Here is a 17,661-nt window from a genome sequence, read left to right on the forward strand (position 1 = left end):
CCTCCAATAAACTCAAAGTACACAAACCTTGCGGGAACATTTAGTTTTTTTTTTCTCAGTATCAAAGTTGCCTTGTTCGGTGCTGTCTCCTGTACGATGAGCCGAAAAGGGCCGAATTATCAAAAATGCAAACACCAGAAATTCCACGGCCTAAGCACACGTTACAATAAAGTAACGATTTTTTTACCTTGGGTTACCCAGCTGGTAAGATTTACACCGCGTAGCTAACAATGCCGCAAACAACTTGTATTGTTACATTTCGACACATCAACCCACGCTGAAGTTTACACCAATCACACGGTGACCGGTGTTGCGTCAGCCCACGAATAGCACAGCAAGGGGATGGATGTGTCATTGAAAACCGCCTTCCACCTGTCGCCAATTGGAATAGCTGAGTCACTGAGCGTGACTGTATGGCAATCGAGGGTCCTCTAGCCGAAACCCGCTCTTTTTGTAAGGTCGGCATATTACAGTAGTCACCGCCTATCATCCTCTTAAATGACTTATATTTCTTTCGTAAAAAAAAACATACCAGCAGCCTAGGTTGGCTTCACGCTGGCAACAGTATTTCATTCATGTCAGGCACACTGAATATACAATGTGAAGAAAAGGGCATGCCTAGAGTGCTTGCAACCTTTTGACAAGACGGCAAAGCGTTCGTCACTAACGTCTTTCACTCCGAGGAGGAAAGCCTGGTGCGGGGGGAGGAGGGCGAGAAGTAGGAAGGGAGTGGCGGCTCCCTGCGCTTATGGCGAAATACTCGAACGCACCTCGAGACGTAAGAAATATTCTGAGGAAACTTGTCCAATATTCCAGTACAAAATTTTTTAATATTGCACAATTGTGAGATACTGTTGCCGAAATATTGAAAGCAGTGATCGATTCTTCTGAAGTGTAACAAAATATTGCATTTAACGTGTCTTTTTCGATTGTGTCGAGCTGCGTAGACTGCCGTAGAAAATTAATGCGGAATTATTTTGGCGTTAGCGAAAACGCTAATAGCAAAAACAAATCAACACTGCCGCCGGCGTACATAATGATTGTTAGAATGAACTCTTATATTACATAAAAAAATTGCGTTTATAAGCTCTTTTCCGTTCAAAAACACTTTGTGCCGAAATTCTTGGGTTTGTGCCGCATTATTTTGAATAGCAACAACCGTCGCAAGAAACATTGGCCGACACACTAATGGTTGCATACAGACACCGCCCAAACCTGAAAGATATCCTAGTACACGTTAGACTCGATAAGAATCCCCGCCCATAATTGGCTTATGTTCTAGGCCTAGATGCAAGACGTGCTAGCATTTGCAAACCGACACTACTGTTACAAGCACGACAAGCGACTTTCCCTTTGATAAAAAGACTACATTTACCTGCACAGCGTGTACTGTTACCCAGATGCTTAATTGCCCTTACTGTCAAAACCGATATATTGTAGAAACTGCACAATCAATGAGAACTAGACTAAATAGTCTCTGTGCAGGCACAGCTCGAAAGGGCGTCCAAAAGGCAGTGTCCAGCCGTTTTAATAAATATGTGTACACAACTGGCATTATCTTAAGTTATTCATTCTACAATTAGCCTTCTAATCTGGAAGCGATAGAAAAAACAAGTAAGCATTCCTTATGCACAAACTTAAAACCTCACACGGCAGAAATCAACATATCTAGAGCATGTACCAAAGAATATCTGTGGTAAATGCTGCCACTGTCTTGATTCTTTAAAAAAGTCTTACATGTGTTCTGAGGAAAAGAACGGGTTTTTTCATTGCTGCATATCTCTTGCTTATCGGTTCTTCCACCTTACTGCCCTACCTTTTATTATCGGTTATTCTTATCTATTCTTGCCTTTAGCTCGGCACCACCTGCTATCATTTCTCAGGAACCCTGTGCTTTCGCACTCCCTCCACCTACTGTTTCGCTCGTTCATTGAACCCCTCGTTCTTTTTTTTCTTTCCTTCCGGGTATTTCGTACGGGCTTACTGCTCAACTTTGGTCCACTCTGTCAGTCGTACCCTGCCACCTGTCTCCAGCTCCCTATTTGGGGATGCACAGCCACCGAGCCCATTTTCTCTATTATTGCGAAAGCAATACTACTTTCACTTTCAAGCCTTTGCGGTGCGACGGCGGTGCAAGTGAAATGACCTTTCGCATGACCTTTGTGTGATGTCACGCCGAAGAGCTGGGCAACCATCTCGCGCCGTCCGTGTGCGACGGCGGTACACATGAACGGCGGCCTGACTGGACTGGATTCGATTGGATTAGATTACATTAGATTGGATTGGATTGCATAACAGATGCATCGCCGCAAGTCTAACCAGAAGCACCACCACCAGCTACACTACCAGCTGAACCATGGCGTAGGTACGGATATTGCTTTCGCAATTACCGGGCTTAACCAAGCTAAGCCACAGCGAATTTTTTTTCCACCCTCCCACCCCCAGGATTCCATTCTATGGAGTATTTCATTTCACAGTGTTGCAGGTCTATTCTTTTTAGCTCTCATTATGCCTGGACAGAAGCCGAAAATTTCTTTCGGGCCATTCCCTGCTGCCCTTTGCGGCGCGGTCAGAACTGCTTCAGTGCGTGTAGCACCTGACGCTTCGCACCGTCAGCAACACAAGGCCAGCCCCGCGTCCGTCCTGGGGTTTTTTATCGCACCTGCGATGCCTTTTCACAGCGGGGTAGTCTACGCTGGCGGAGAGTACCGTGCTTATATTCGCGCCATTGTTCGCAACATGGCATGCATTAGAATCTTTTTTACCCAACGGGGCACAATGGCAGAAATATTTTAAGGGAGTTCTTCAGGGAGCGTAGTACAACACTAGGCGAGCGTGCGTGACGAATGATCTCATGGGCACCCGTAATGCATTTCTACAGGGGCTCCCTACATCCCGCGAAATTTTAAAGAGTGAAATTTTTCGTGGAGATGATTCCCACGAAAACCTATATCTTTCGCTGTGGTTTGCACCGACCAAGGTACAAAAATGCGCAGACAAAGAGCTAAAAATCACGCGAAAAAAGGCATTCCTGCATTAAAATAATTTGTCTGGCTCACGCTGGCTATCTTGGTGATCTGTCCGCCAGCAAAAAAAAAGGCGCATGTATAGCCAAGAAAATTGGTTTTAAAAAGTCCTTCTGCCAGATGTTGGAACTTTTCACGTCCATGCCGAAAAGGAAGGCTTGGCACCTTTTTCAGGCGACGTCATTAGTAGCTTATCCTCATAGAGGTTGGTGTCGGCGCCAGCGTTTTTACTTGCAAATTAATTCGATAGAGGCGACACCTGTATTTTATTTCTTGTTTCTTTTTTCTGGCTTATAATCTCTCTGTTTTAGATTAGAGATTATAGAATGGTACCCTACCAACTCAGGCCTGCTTTTACTCGTTGTGTGGCCTCGGTCCCGGAAAAAGCCTCCCCTGGATAGAACATCCCCATTTTCAAAGTAGAAAAACAATGTTCTCGCACATATGCATCCAAACGTCCCGTACGTAAACCCTTTAAACGCCGGTGATTTAACCACCCTCCTCGCATGGGGGGTTTCAGTCCTGCTAGCTGATGGGGTCACCAATTCTCAGAGTACCTAAATCGACGCCGCTGGCACACCAAACTTGCTTTTGAAAAACTATTGGAACCTTGCACTCCACTCCTAAACATTGACAGCGCTTTCTGTTGTATCTCTTAATAAGAAAAAAAAATAGGTTTCGTTGTTTGGTAGAAGGAAGGCAACGACGGCAACGTAAAAACACAAAGCACATGTAGCAGCGGTATACAGGCGAATCACATTCCTATGCTTATGTCTGTGAAGTTCAAATATAGCAAGCGCCGTTGAAGAGAATAATGTCTGCGTTGAGAATTTGTCCTTACAGACAACGCAGAGAGAGCTCCTGCAAGCAACTTCAGTGTTGCGCAAAATAGCGCAAATACAATTAAAAAATACATGCAGCCTGTTGCGCTGGTTCCGCTGTCCAGTTCAGCGAAATAATCAAAACGGTTCTGTCAAATCGAACTCTTCTAGGTCACTTACAACAACGACTACCCAAGTGCTTACAGCCACTACTGTAAAGACACTGCGGGCGTATTTCATGAAGAAACATCTACTAAAATCACAAGTCGGTGAATGAGAGGGAACTGGGCTATGGAAGGGGCGTGCGAAGCTCTGCCAATGCATCACGTAGGGGACCCTGACAAGGGCCGTTGTCTTGCTTCAAAGGTTGGAGGGCTAATTTTCAGGCGAAGAAGTCGGGGCCAAGCATAAGTTCATCAAGCTCTTCCCACAGGACCGAACCGGTTGGCTCCGAGCCTTTGAACCGCAGCCTCTTGCAAATTCCATTCTGCCTTCAGGACGCGTATCCTCTTTCGCGTCGTGGTAAGCAGCACGAGGCGATGCAGGTCGATGCGGGCCGGGTCCTTCTTCACCTTGCGGAGCTTCTTTTTCGTCTGGTGCAACAGCTTCGAAATAGGGGGAGCCATTTTTCACTTGCCGCTGCAGTCACCAGAAAGCACTGGAGTGAACATTCTGTGACTCCGACCCCTTTTGTAGGCCTAATCTCTTACCCTCGCGCGCAGGGTGCGGTCGCGCCCCTACTCTCGACACCAGTCGACAGCTGTCGGGGCTGCGTGCAGATGGACTCGGGGTGGCGCTAGCGCCGCTCGTAGAACGAGTGATTACGGGCTCGCTTCTGTTGTTATAGAGTTATAGCCTATCGTTACCGTGCTTACGTTACCGTTTACCGGGCCCGGCTAGCGACATCTGCGCATGCGCGCCCATAGCCGCGCCGCTAGCGCTTTACGGAATCTCTTTTAGCGTTGCAGAGAGAGTTAGCGTTCGCTCGTAAACAAACATGGCGGCGCCATGCACGGCCGCTTCGGGCTAAATACAACATTGCCGCCGCTTGCTACGGCGCCATTTCCCGCTCGAAATGAAAGCATTCGCTCTTAATACGCGTACTCTCACTCATACGTCCAGGTTCAGGTGACAACTAGCCCGTGTTGTTGAGATAATTCAGCGATTATCGACCAGTTAAGCCTAACTATCCGCGTACGTAACCAAAGTAGCAACGACAGCACTGTAGTTTTTGTGCCAGCTTGAACATTTTTCTCTTTTTTGCATAGTTTCCTCCGTTCAAAAGAAAAAAATTCCTGTAATGCTTGTTATATTCACCACTAAATTCAGAAAAAGAAAGTTTTTCCGGTCCAGAGTTCGAGCGCTTTGAATTACTGTCGCCAGATGGCGCCAGTATGTTTACACCTATATCATGCATCCAAACATCCAAAGAAGCGACGCTTCGCGCGGTGAACAGTAGATGTAGCAGCGTATATTACAGCGTTCACAACGCAGTAAGCGCAGCGTATGCTAGCTTAGTGCATCATGTGTGGTAGACTTGTCTACTTCCCGGGTATATTTAAAGCCGATTGCCGGCCGGTGGCAGAAAAGTAGTGTGCACGTCCTTTAACGAAGAGAAAATGATTATTAAAGAGCATGTAGCATCTCACTGCAAAGAAATGCTTGCAATCCATGCGTAATTTTGTTTCTAATTAATGCTGGGGCATCTCCCATCATCATCATTCGTTTTCGCCTTACGGTTACTTGTTACGGGAGAGATGGTATGCTAAAACGTCTTCTAGCGTGCGCAGTGCTAACTGGAAAGTCCGGCGTCCAGTAACACGGTAGACGTTAACGTAAACACGCTAACGATATGCTATAACTCTCTACTGTAAATGGTAACGTAAACACGGTAACAGTACGCTATAACTCCCTGCTCCTGCGCCCCATGGTGATCATTTTCCCTCTACCAGGCAGTAGTGCGGTTCTCTGACGCGAAGTTGATCGTTAAAGGTGGGTTCAGACGAGCGGGCCGGATCGTGGATGGTCCGGGCGCATCAGCGCTGTCTGCGTGCCACGTGACGTGGACGTCACTGCTCTCAGCGACCTTGGGCGGGCGGAGCGCACTTTTCCGGGCCCGGACCGCGGACCGATTGAAAAAGGCAAACGCCTTTTTCAGTCCGAGGGCTTGGCGGCGGACTAGGATTGTTTTTACTTTTTTTTGCTTCTAGGCGCGCTCGTCTGGCTATCTATCCTGAATGAAGTCGGCTTTGCTCCGCAATGGCGCCTTTCGTTTTGGCGCGCTTTTCTCCGAATTTGCAGCCCGAGTGCGGCATTGTGTGTAGTGCTTTCGTGTTTCGCTCACTGCGTTGTTCACTCCGCGTATTCTGCACTGCGTCGTACTGTATATTTGAGCGTGTGCGTAAATGCCCGCTTTGATTTGTTGTTTCTGCTAATTTGAGTGAATTTGGAAAGAAGGAGCTCTGTAAGCCAGTATCTGATAAAACTGCTCCGGACACAGCCGCAGCAAGTGTTTGTACTCTCCGGGTGGCATTCAAGTAGGTCCTCGTACAGCAGGTTTTGCATGCCAAACGCTTTTTTCCAACAATGATTTCGTTCAACATAACCGTTTTTAGCCGCCAAAGCTTCCTCCTCACCCTCAGACGCTTCAATGGCTACAGCCAGTGCGGCGAGATGTCGTTTTCGCTCGGCGTTCGTGTTGAAACTCTCGGCAGCTGAGTTTTCGAAGCCGCGCAAACAGCGCAAGCACGCTGTGGCCGAGTAGTGCGCGCGGATTGTCCGCTGCGTTCGTGTGAATGCTCGACGTCCGGACCGACTACCGGATGCTTGGTCACGTGTCACGGTAACCGCGCTGACGCGCGCGGACCATTCGCGATCCGGTCCGCTGGTCTGAACCCACCTTAAAGGGACCCTGAAATGGTCCCTTTGGAAAGGCACCCTGAAAGCGGCAGCTGCAAGGCGGTTGTGGCCAGAAATTTGCTCGTATCACAGTTGTTACCTTTACCAGCATTGGTCAGCGATCATCAAAAATGGCACATTTTTCACATTTCTTGGCCTGGGGCTTATTATTTACGTCAAGAACACTCTTTAGCTCCTTTTTTATGACGCCGGCAGACGTGATCCAGGCCGGTCGGCCGGCGGCATGCTCGGCGTACTTGACGTTCCCACAACGAAATACAAAACAGCCATTCTACCAGAGATGATGCTTCCTAGATTAGAGCAACGACAACATGTCTGTTCAAAAGTGGAACTTTCGGCAACGACACCGACGGCGGCAACGCCGGGCGACGAACTGCGCGCTGGTCACAGGCTGCCCTAGTCGTCGCTAGGCCTAATGGTTTAGCATCGAAGCCGCGGCTGACGGCACTTCGGAAGTCGCTTGCGCTATATCAAAAGGCCTACTCTTCACATCGCTTTACTGCGAACTCGTCCCATAATAGAATATATATTCGATTTCCACGACGCCTTCAGCAACGGAGCTAGCAGGCGGCAGGCGAAGCGCCGGAGCAGCACCAAAGCGGCTATGGGACGAAATTTGCTAGTATCGCATTCATCACTTTTACGATCAGCTCGGTATTGGCCAACGACCGTCAGAAGTGATGCATTTTTGACATGCATCTATCCCAGAGCTTGCTGTAAACGTACACAACCAATACTAGCGCGTTTTTCACTCGCCGGCGGCCGGCATCAAGGCTGGCAGGCCGGCCCGGCGCGGCTCGGCCACGAGCGCCCTGAGGAGCGCGCTGTACGTCATCACGACGCTGCCGCTCTCCGCGCTCGATTTGGCTTCCGCTTCCCGTCGGTGCGTCTGCCGCGCGCGACTCGTTGTTGACCTCTAGCAAGTTGCACGCAGGCGACGAGCTGCGATCGGACGTTGCGACGCCGTTCGCAACAGCGCACTCACTTTTCGCACATGTGTCTGCGACCACCGGAAGTAAACAAGCCGAGCGCCATTGCTTGACGTATGGATGGGCGGAGCATCGGCCCGTCTTTTCTTTTTTTTTTTCGGATCGAGCCCCGCGTGTATGACTTAAGGGTAGTACGTGGGGGGGAGGAGGAACATCATTTTTAATCGGCGATATCTGCGGTGTTGATGGAGTTCGCTTAACAATTTTTGCGGTGCGGCGACAAGTGATGGAATACCGATCTCTCGTGGGCTTTTGTTAACCTTCCCAAAGAGCTTTTCAGGGTCCCTTTAACGTGACATCCGATGGTACTCGACCAGGTAGGATAGGAACTGGAAACAGATACTTAGAGCAGATTTCTGCGCTTGCATGTCATTTATTGCCGTCTTCGATGTGCGCTTCCGTCTATGATAATTTCATGCATCACAATGTGAATTTACTGATTTGACTCGATGGTGTAGTAACCGGATAGGCCTGCTGCAGACTGAAGATTGTCCCGGCAAAGCGCGTGATTCGATCACCAGTACGCCTTCGGCATCCTTGTGCTGAGCTTGCTATTGTTCCCATTAAATGGCATTTTATGTACCGGAATGTAAACATGACAGCTGTGAATTTCAGTTGCTCTTTCCACGCGCATGTCTGAGGGATAAATAGGGTAAAGGGCTGTCAGTACCATCTTTCTACTTTGGTATATACCTTAGGTATAGTTAAATATAAACGATTTTATTACATTCTATGACTCTCACTCAATAGGCTACAGAATGCGGTTACACGCGGCGGCAACTTCCAAATAGAATAAACGTGACTTCGGGTCCCAAAATTCGTGAAAGCAGAGCTTCTCTGTAAAATATATTGAAGCTTGTATAACTTAAGGGAAAATACGTTTATATGTGCCAGATAATATAAACCATGACAAAATTGGTTTTCTGTTAGCGTTGCGACTCAGTTGAGCTTACAACAATAATTTGTTGATATAACTTGTTTTAGAAAACACATTTCGACGGTGATGTTAAGTTTTCTCGAAGCTCATGATGTGTTCGCTGGCAATCAGTTCGGGTTTATTAAGGGTCGTGGCACGCTGAACGCACTTGATGAACTATGTGATCTACTAAACAGCTGCATTGAAGAAAATGAATTTGCCTGTGCTTTATTTTTGGATGGGTCCAAGGCGTTTAACGCGGTTAATCATGTTGTGTTGTCAGACAAACTCCACAATTATGGGTTTAGGGGTCCTTTTCTGTCACTTCTTGTTCTCTATCTTTCCAATCGTTCACAGCTCGTTGCATTAGGTAAATTAAGAAGTGGCCTGCTGCAGATTAAATCCGGCGTTCCTCAAGGATCTATACTTGCACCTATTTTGTTTAATTTATATGTCAATGACTTGAGCTCTGTCTGCAAACTGTGCCGTGTTTTTCAATATGCTGATGATACACTCTTAGTTGCTAGACACAATGACTTTAAGAGAGCATTATCTCTAATCCAAAACGACAGCGAGCTACTTATGAAATGGTTCAGCAATAACTTAATTAATGTTAACAATAAAAAAACTCAATTAGTATTTTTCACAATTATTTAAAGAGAATTCCTAATGATTTGTCTCTTCGTTTGCACAAACCAAATTGTGCCCCGTGCAAATGCCCTTCAATCATACCTGTGTCAACGGTGAAATATTTAGGTGTATTCTTTGATTCCGACATGTCGTGGAATACTCATTTGTCGTTAGTTTGTTCCCAGCTTCGCAAAATTGCATGTTTGCTGCACTCTATAAAGTCCCTTTGCCCTATGTATGTACGCAAGCAGATTGTATACGCCTTAGCCTACAGTGTGTTACGTTATGGTATTTGCTGCTTTTATTTCTGCTCCGCCTTTTGGCGAAAGAAGGTTAATAGCATACTGAAATACATCCTGAAATCAGTTTTATATGGTAAGGCACGAAATGAAGGTAGTAGTGTTTTTGATCTATTAGACATGCCTGACTCCTCTCACCTTTTTGCCGAATCAGTAGTGTTTAAGCACATCTGGACAAGCGATTCTTGTACACAATATATTCCGGTCAAAGATCTAAGAACTCGTGATCGTTTTCTCGTCCCTAGAGTCCGAACTCGATACGGCCAGCGTCTGCGAAAACATTATGTTCCTTCTGTGCTTAACCGGTTACCTAAAGAAATGTTTTCTGCTAACTCCAAAAAAATAGTGAAAGCTTTTCTTCAGAAACTTCGTTGTTACTTCCAGCATTCTGTTATGATTCTATGATTTTACGTGTTCTTTATTTTTCCGTGTGTTGCATTTTTTACTCCGCTCTGAATTTATTTTACTTTTCTTAACCCCCACTTTTTCTTTCTGTTTTTTGGCACTGTGTGTTCGGTGCATGAGTTGTGTGCCGTCTGCTGCCACTCAAGCCTTCTAAGGCTTTGGCAGGCCCACATTTGTATTGGAATGAATGAATAAAAATATTATTATTATTATTAACTGGGGAACCTCCCCAGAGGCGACAACAACGCCCCATTTGCAGTGGGTGCTTTATGGCCGGCAAGAAGGATTGAGAGAGCATTGTAATTTTGTCTGCATGCTAGCTTTGCACCTAAAGCTTGGTATTGGCCAAAAAGTTTTCTCCGCCATGCACCACGATGACGGTACCCTATTGAAAATATTGAGCGTGAATTCTGCGTGCCTATCTTTGCGTGTTTATTGCCACGCAAAATGCGACGATTGAACGAGGTCGCAGAACGCGAGATATATTTCACATAATTTGCGCAAGCCGAGCAAGCTCGCAAACGCGAGACATCTCTCACATAAGTGTGCAAGCCGCGTAAGGCTCGTACAGCAGGAGACATCCTCGCGTAATATGCGCAAGCCGGGTGAGGCTTCCAGAATGTCCGAGAGCCAAGGGTGAGTCCCAGAATGTTCAAGAGCCGAGTCTGGCTCACAGAGCACTAGACAGTGTCTAATGGAGTTACCATCATGATACCGATAATACCTTGCATGGCTGCAAGGCTCCTACATCACTGCTCAACACGGTACGCTAATGTACTGCATTAAGGCCTCCTCATCTGTCTGTCACTGCCTCATTCAGCATGCGTGTTGTGAGATAACAAGCTTTGCAGAAACGGTGCTTCGTGGGATGGCTCTCATGTGTGTAGCATGCTTGCAAAAGGACATAGATAAGGTCACCTTAACTGGCTTTATTAATGCCACATCCCTCATGATGGGTGCCACACAGTGGCTAAACAATTTCTTCAGTTTCTCCAAGTCCAGCAGGTTGGCGTCTTGATACAGGTTCTCACTATGCAGCACCTGCAAAAAGGTAGGAGTATATGCAAAAAAATTCAGTTAATCTGTTTTCTGGAAATTCCAGAAAAGGGCACAAGTACTTCTTCCATTAATGAACCAATGATGATTTCGAAAAGTTTCAGGTTTGAAATACAGACACTGGAAAACCTGACTCAAGCATGCAGACTGCTCAGCATCAAACCTGCACAAAATCTAATAACCGTGTCACACAGGCATTTTGAAGGCTTTCAAATGGCTATTAACTCAACGGCACTTGAATACAGCTAAATGGGCATTTCCAATAGCCACTGAGTCCCTAGAACAGTGTGGACATCTATTAAGATTTTGAAGGCTTTTCAGTGGTAGAAATTTGCACTCAGACATGGAGCACTCGCAACTATACACTAAGGAATAAAATCAAAGCAATTTAATCGCTGAAAGAATACTCAACATGAAATGTACAACTTATTTCACTAAAAAAAAAGAAGGCTAGCCACAAAACACTGCAGCAAGCATATTATCACTGTTGCCAATAGCACAAATACAATGAATACCACCTTTTCAAAACTGTGGGAGCGCTACAACAGCTTCCCAGCAAAATTATCAACTGTGACAGTGGCGCCACAGCAGCTTGGTGCGAGATGATGAAATATCTCTACGGCGATCAAGTATTCTGTGTAGCAGTGGCATAACTCCCAAGTTGAAGTGCAAATCTCGAAGCTCAATCTCCCACCTTAACTGTTATCTTTAAATACATATTTAAATTCATTGGAGCGTGCTGCAGAAGTAGGTGGTCAGATCATTCGAGAGGATACCTGCAAGGTATCTCAGGAGACGAAAGGTCTGATGAAGAAACGCCAAAGCATGAGGACGTCTAACTTCAGAGATAGAATAGAACTAGGAGAGCTATCGAAGTTATTTATAAGTGCAAGGTAGCCAACATAAGAAAGTTTAACATGGAGAAAACCTAGCATGCTCTAAAGCATGGAGGTAGCCTAAAATCAGTGAAGAGAAAACTAATCACAGGTAAAAACCAGATTTATGCGCTAAAAGACAAAGAGGGCAATGTCATAAGCAATACGGATAAGATAGTTAAAGTAGCCGAAGAGTTCTGCACAAATCGCTACAGCAGTGAATGTAATCAGAACGTTACGGAGAGAGGCAGTAGAGCATAGCAATGGGACATCCCGCCAGTATTGAGGGAGGAAGTAAAGAAAGCCTCAGGAGCAATGCAAAGGGGTAAAGCAGCTGGTGAGGATCAGGTAACAGCAGATTTGTTGAAGGACGGAGGAGAGATTGTGCTAGAGAAACTAGCCACCCTGTACACGCTTGCCTCGTGACCACGAGCGTATCAGGAGCTTGGAAGAATGCGAACATTATTTTAACTCATAAGAAAGAAGATGTCAAGGACTTGAAGATTTACAGACCGATCAGCTTACTATCCATTGTCTACAAGGTATTTACTAAGGTAATCACTAATAGAATCAGGACAACCTTCGAATTCAATCAACCAAATGATCAGGCAGGCTTTCGTAAAGGATACTCAACAAGAGACCACATTCATGCAATCAATCAGGTGATAGAGAAATGGGCAGAATATAACCAACCCCAATATATAGCCTTCATTGACTACCAGACAGCAATTGACTCGGTGGAACCACAGCTGTCATGCAGGCATTGTGGAATCAGGGTGTAGAAGAGTGTTATGTGAAAATATTGGAAGATATTTATAACGACTGCACAGCTACCATAGTTTTCCATAAGGTCAGCAATAAAATTCCTCTATATTCCGAGTTTTCTAACACCACCATCATTTTTTGGCACCGTGACCATATCATACAAGAATGTGAGACCTACTGCATACCTAAAGAAAATATGTGTGTAAGCCAGCATCAGCCGTTCTATGCAATAAGAAGTCTAAGTGAAAAAGATTCGATGTAAATTAGAGAAAGCCTTGCCATTTTTGTACTTCTGCTTCTATGACTGCTTGCTGGATTTTTTTCTTTAGTTGGAAGCATTCTTCCATCCCTTATCTCTATACACTATTCCTCTGCCAAATGACTGAGTAACCCAAATAGCAATTCCTAAGTAGGGAGGGGGCCTTCCACAGTGACCACACAGGGGCCTTCAAGTTCTTGCAGCAATCAAAACATCCCTTTGTAACACTGGCCTTGAATGCACCACTATACTTTTGTGGCAGGGCAAATACTTATACAATTTATGTTTTAAAACCACACAGAAATCCACAACTGCCATTATGAAAACAACCTAGTAATGTAACCATAAGCGTACCTGGCCAGCATGATCAGCATGGAAAGGCGCACAGCTTGTGTGCAGCTCCTAAAATGAAAGCAAATTCACATGATTAATTGCAATTTCCACAAAGACATTCTTGAAAAATCATGTTTTTGCACCACTCAGCCTCAAGCCTGCCTTATTGCTCCTGCAGCAATGAGGCAAATCTGAGCACAGCTTGGGGTGAGCTGGTGGTATCACATTACGCACCTGACACTACGTGCATCAACCCATTGGTATGAATGAATTTCAGAATGGCGAAGACACACACAGGAAAAAATGGTGGGTGGATGAGATTAAGAAGTTTGTGGGGATACAGTGGCCGCAAGTGGCAAAGGACAGACAAAATTGGAGAGACATGGGAGAGGCTTTGCCCTGCAGTGGGTGTAGTCAGGCTGCTGCTGCTGCTGCTGCTGATGATGATGATGACAGCCTGAGCACACCTACAAAGTAAAACTGTGACCTCGACCCAGCAGCACTTTACTGTGTTGAAAGAGAACAGGTACAATTGAATTACTGCATTACCTTGTTATTATCATTAAAAAGTACAGGGCTCTAAGGACTTCCTAATTTACATCGAAACGAATGGGTTACAGTGAACTTTCACGGATTACACTAACAGGCACTGAAAATCCAACACAGCTGCCCAAGAGAATATTAGGCAGCCGCGCTAGCCTTCTTTTGCGCTATGCTACCTGATACCAGATTAAAATTCCAGAGCAATTTACTCATACTCTAGCACTGGGATACGTTATGCCCCAGACTGACGCAGCTGTCTTACTAAAGGCAGAGAAGCTTTCAGTGTGGGTCATGTGTGCTGTGGCGTGAACACATGCACAGCATCGCCTGCTACCATTCAAGTCCTCTGTGTACACAAATGCAGGTGCAATAGAAAACCCACATCACAAATTTGGCTAGTCTGGTCGGCCAAGCATGGGCCAGCTGATAGCACGAAGCAGCAGGTGCGACACATACCATCATCATCAGCCTGACAAGGCCCACTGCAGGGCAAAGGACTCACCCATGTCTCCACATTAACCCTGTCCTTTGCTAGGTGTGGCCACCATATCCCCGCGAACTTCTTCATCTCATCCGCCCATCTAACTTTCTGCCGCCCCCTGCTATGCTTGCATTCTTTTGGAATCCACTCCATTACCCTTAAGGACCAGCGGTTATGTTGTCTTCCCATTACAAGCCCCGCCCAGGCCCATTTCTTCCTCTTAATTTCAAGTAGCATGTCATTAACCCGCATTTGTTCCCTCACCCACTCCGCCCCCTTTTGGTCTCTTAATGTTAGACTTATCATTTTTCTTTCCATAGCTCACTTTGCTGTCCTTATCGTTTGGCACGTGTTTTTTTCTTTGTAATAAGGCATAAAGTATTATACACGGATTACCACATGGCATCCTCCTATGACCGCTAAATAATTTATAATCAAATTTCTTTCTCCTACTGTATTTGTTTCGGTTTCGACAGCTGAATGATGGCTGTGACTTCAAAGCGAGGTTATTGGTCACGTGAGGCATGAAAAACTGCAATACAATTGGTACTTCTGGCTCTTAAGGAATGCTGGCGTCAGCGCTGTAGCGAATTAAAACGATGAAGCAGCGATTATAAGTGCAGTTTTTCCACGCCTCACGTGACCTATAAGCTCTCTTTGATGTCATAGCCATAGTCAAATTGTTCACCGAAACAGGATGGCAGAAAAAGTTGATTATAAATTATTTAGCGGTCTCACACGAATACCAGATGGTGGTTCATGCATAGTAGTGTCTTCCGCATCATTATAGAGAAGAAAACATGCCACCAAGATTAGGTGTCTATACTCTTTTAAGCTGAACTCTCTTCATTAGCCTCCACGTTTCTGTCCCAAAAGTGAGAAACATGCAGGCTAAAGAAAAGATTTCAGCTTAAGTACCAAAGTGGCTCTAATCACACGATGAAGCGGAAAAACTCTCGACACTTGAACAGAGAACAAATAGGAATTCCAACAAAATTTTAGATTCTTGTAAGGCTATCAAGCATTTCTGAATATTGTAAACTGCACTTTCACACATACAGTACGCATGTATGCCAAGCTCAAATTCAGTAGCCCTGTTTACTGGCTGTAATTATCACGGTCTGAGCTCAGTTACAGATTTAAAACCAGCCAAAAGATGCAACACAGGAAAAGAGAAGAAAACAGGTTGGACTATCAATTGAATTTTTTGTAAAGGAAAAGAAGGCTCGCATGAAGATGCGCCACACATGACTCACACCAGCGAAAGGCAGGACAACAAATAACTGTCACTGATATACAAGCACGTCATCTAAAAGAGAAAATTCTTTCCGTTGAAGATTGACTAATGGCTTCGCTACTCATACAGCCGTTGCCTTGGAGATATGCATCAAATACCTTACAGATTTGTTTACCACTTCTATACACCACTGAAGTGTCACAGAAATCAGGCGTACATACTGATGGGTCATCTTATGATTTACACTCACGACATTGGCACTGTAGTGCCAGATTAGAAGCTGCCTTCCCCCTAACGAGTTAGTGCTCACTCAGGAACACATTAAAGACACCTGCACATATCCCTGAAGTAGTTTCACAAGCTAGCGGAATGTGATAAACCACTTCCTGCAAGTCCTGAACCTAGTTTTATGGGATACCATACTGCTATCCCGGTTTTTAACAGCAGTGCAAGGGCCATCAACACAATGATTGGCGCAAAAATTACATTTAAAAATTTTCCCGCCACTCGATTTGAACTCATGAAGTCTACACAAAGGACTCCATGATAACCGTTCTGAGGTGAATGGCAGTTCAGCCTAGCCTCTGGAATCTGTGCCAAAAAAAAAACGGAGTCAGCGCATCGCAATTTACTTCCGAAATCAGCCGGTGCTGATGAAAATTGTATGTTTTGCTTTCTCTGGCTTATAAAGCTCCACTTTCAGAAAAAGTGTCGTCTTTGTGGTTAGGATGCGGAACTTCATCATCACAGGTCAACTTCAGCTTGCCATCAGTGTCCCTTTAATGCCTCAAAGTTGAACAATAGCTCCATTCATAGAGGAGGGCTGTGCATAAATTTCGACCACCAAAGATTCTTTAACATGCACTGACATTGCATAACACACGAGCAAATATGCATTTCGCCTTGTCGAAACGAAGCCACCACACTTCAATGCCGCGTCTTTGGGCTCAGTAGCCGAACACCAATGCAGTAGGCCACAGCAGCAGGTGAAAAACAAAAGAGAGCCCTTAATAGGCAACCTAACTTGCCAAAATCAACATAACGAGGGGTCACACAAGTAGCAGTGGACTAGGAAAATAAAAGCTACTTGTGTCGGAAGATGTCTTCAGTGCTTACTTCAAAAGCCTGCTTGCTTGCTGGGCATCCTAGCACCAAGTGAAAGGCTGGCACAGCCATACTGGAGAGCTTGGAAGAGGCATTGCTGGTAAAGCTATGTGGAGATTGCTGCAAGGTAAAAAGACACATTTAACAGCAGCACAGTGCAAAAAATGGACTAGAATCAAGCATGTAAGGCAAAGTGCAAGGCACAAAAAGGAGCCGGTCGCAGAATGGAACACAACTGTTTAACCACATTTCGAAGTGGGCCAGGCAACAAGAAATTCATAACCACGGCAGTCATTCACAACCTAGCCTCAGACGAGACATCACTTGCATATCGATATCCAGCATCGTTTCTACAATACATGCCACCATTCAAAAGAACAGACCACAGCAGAACGATATTTTCAGTAGAAGGCTGGTTTGCTTCAAATTCTGCATGCGTCCCTCAATTTGAAATCTGGCATGATTAGCACTGATTTCACATTCTCACAGGTATGATGAATTAATAGTGCCAATTGCAGAAAAACCACACTTTTTCCTTTAACATCAAATAAGGTATTGGAGAGGTACCTCAGCATATTTAAGTCAAAGTCAGATTTATTTGCGCCATTGGTTATAATCATGAAACAATCAAGTTTATTCTTCGTACATATTAAAGGCTCAATTACCCTTAAATTTCACTGCAACTTCGGGATTTAGGGCAAATGGAGCTAGGGAACCTGTGTGCATTTTGCAGTTGTTTGTACCATTTCAGCTCCGAGCCAAAGTATGAAAAAGCGAATGCCAAAATAGAGGCGAAAAACTTCAGAGCAATTTGTTTTTATCTCACCGTTCTGCTATTCAAGGCTCGACTACACTGGCTCGGCTATAAGTACGAACGCAGCTGGATCATATGGAGCTTCGTACCTTAAATACACAATTTATAAAAGTACAAGTGAAATACAAGTGCAAGAGGAGGAAGCTCAATCCAAACGCATACAGCTGAATCGCAGTCTACGTAGTTAAA

At 45.2% G+C, this 17,661-nt stretch overlaps 1 protein-coding gene across 1 annotated transcript; it reads right to left on the minus strand.

Moving 5' to 3' along the window:
- Nucleotides 1-10,821: 10,821 nt before the first annotated feature.
- On the minus strand, nt 10,822-17,299 carry LOC149337384 (uncharacterized). The gene is made up of 3 exons (XM_089554413.1): nt 16,671-17,299; nt 13,315-13,362; nt 10,822-11,046 (listed from the first exon to the last, which is right to left on the minus strand). Exons 1-3 carry the CDS (start codon nt 16,797-16,799, stop codon nt 10,822-10,824), a joined length of 402 nt encoding a protein of 133 aa, XP_089410539.1. The 5' UTR covers nt 16,800-17,299.
- Nucleotides 17,300-17,661: the final 362 nt, after the last annotated feature.

The sequence above is a fragment of the Amblyomma mixtum genome, chromosome 7 (genome assembly GCF_055824585.1).
Source record: "Amblyomma mixtum isolate Tamu chromosome 7, ASM5582458v1, whole genome shotgun sequence".
NCBI classification, from domain to species: domain Eukaryota; kingdom Metazoa; phylum Arthropoda; class Arachnida; order Ixodida; family Ixodidae; genus Amblyomma; species Amblyomma mixtum.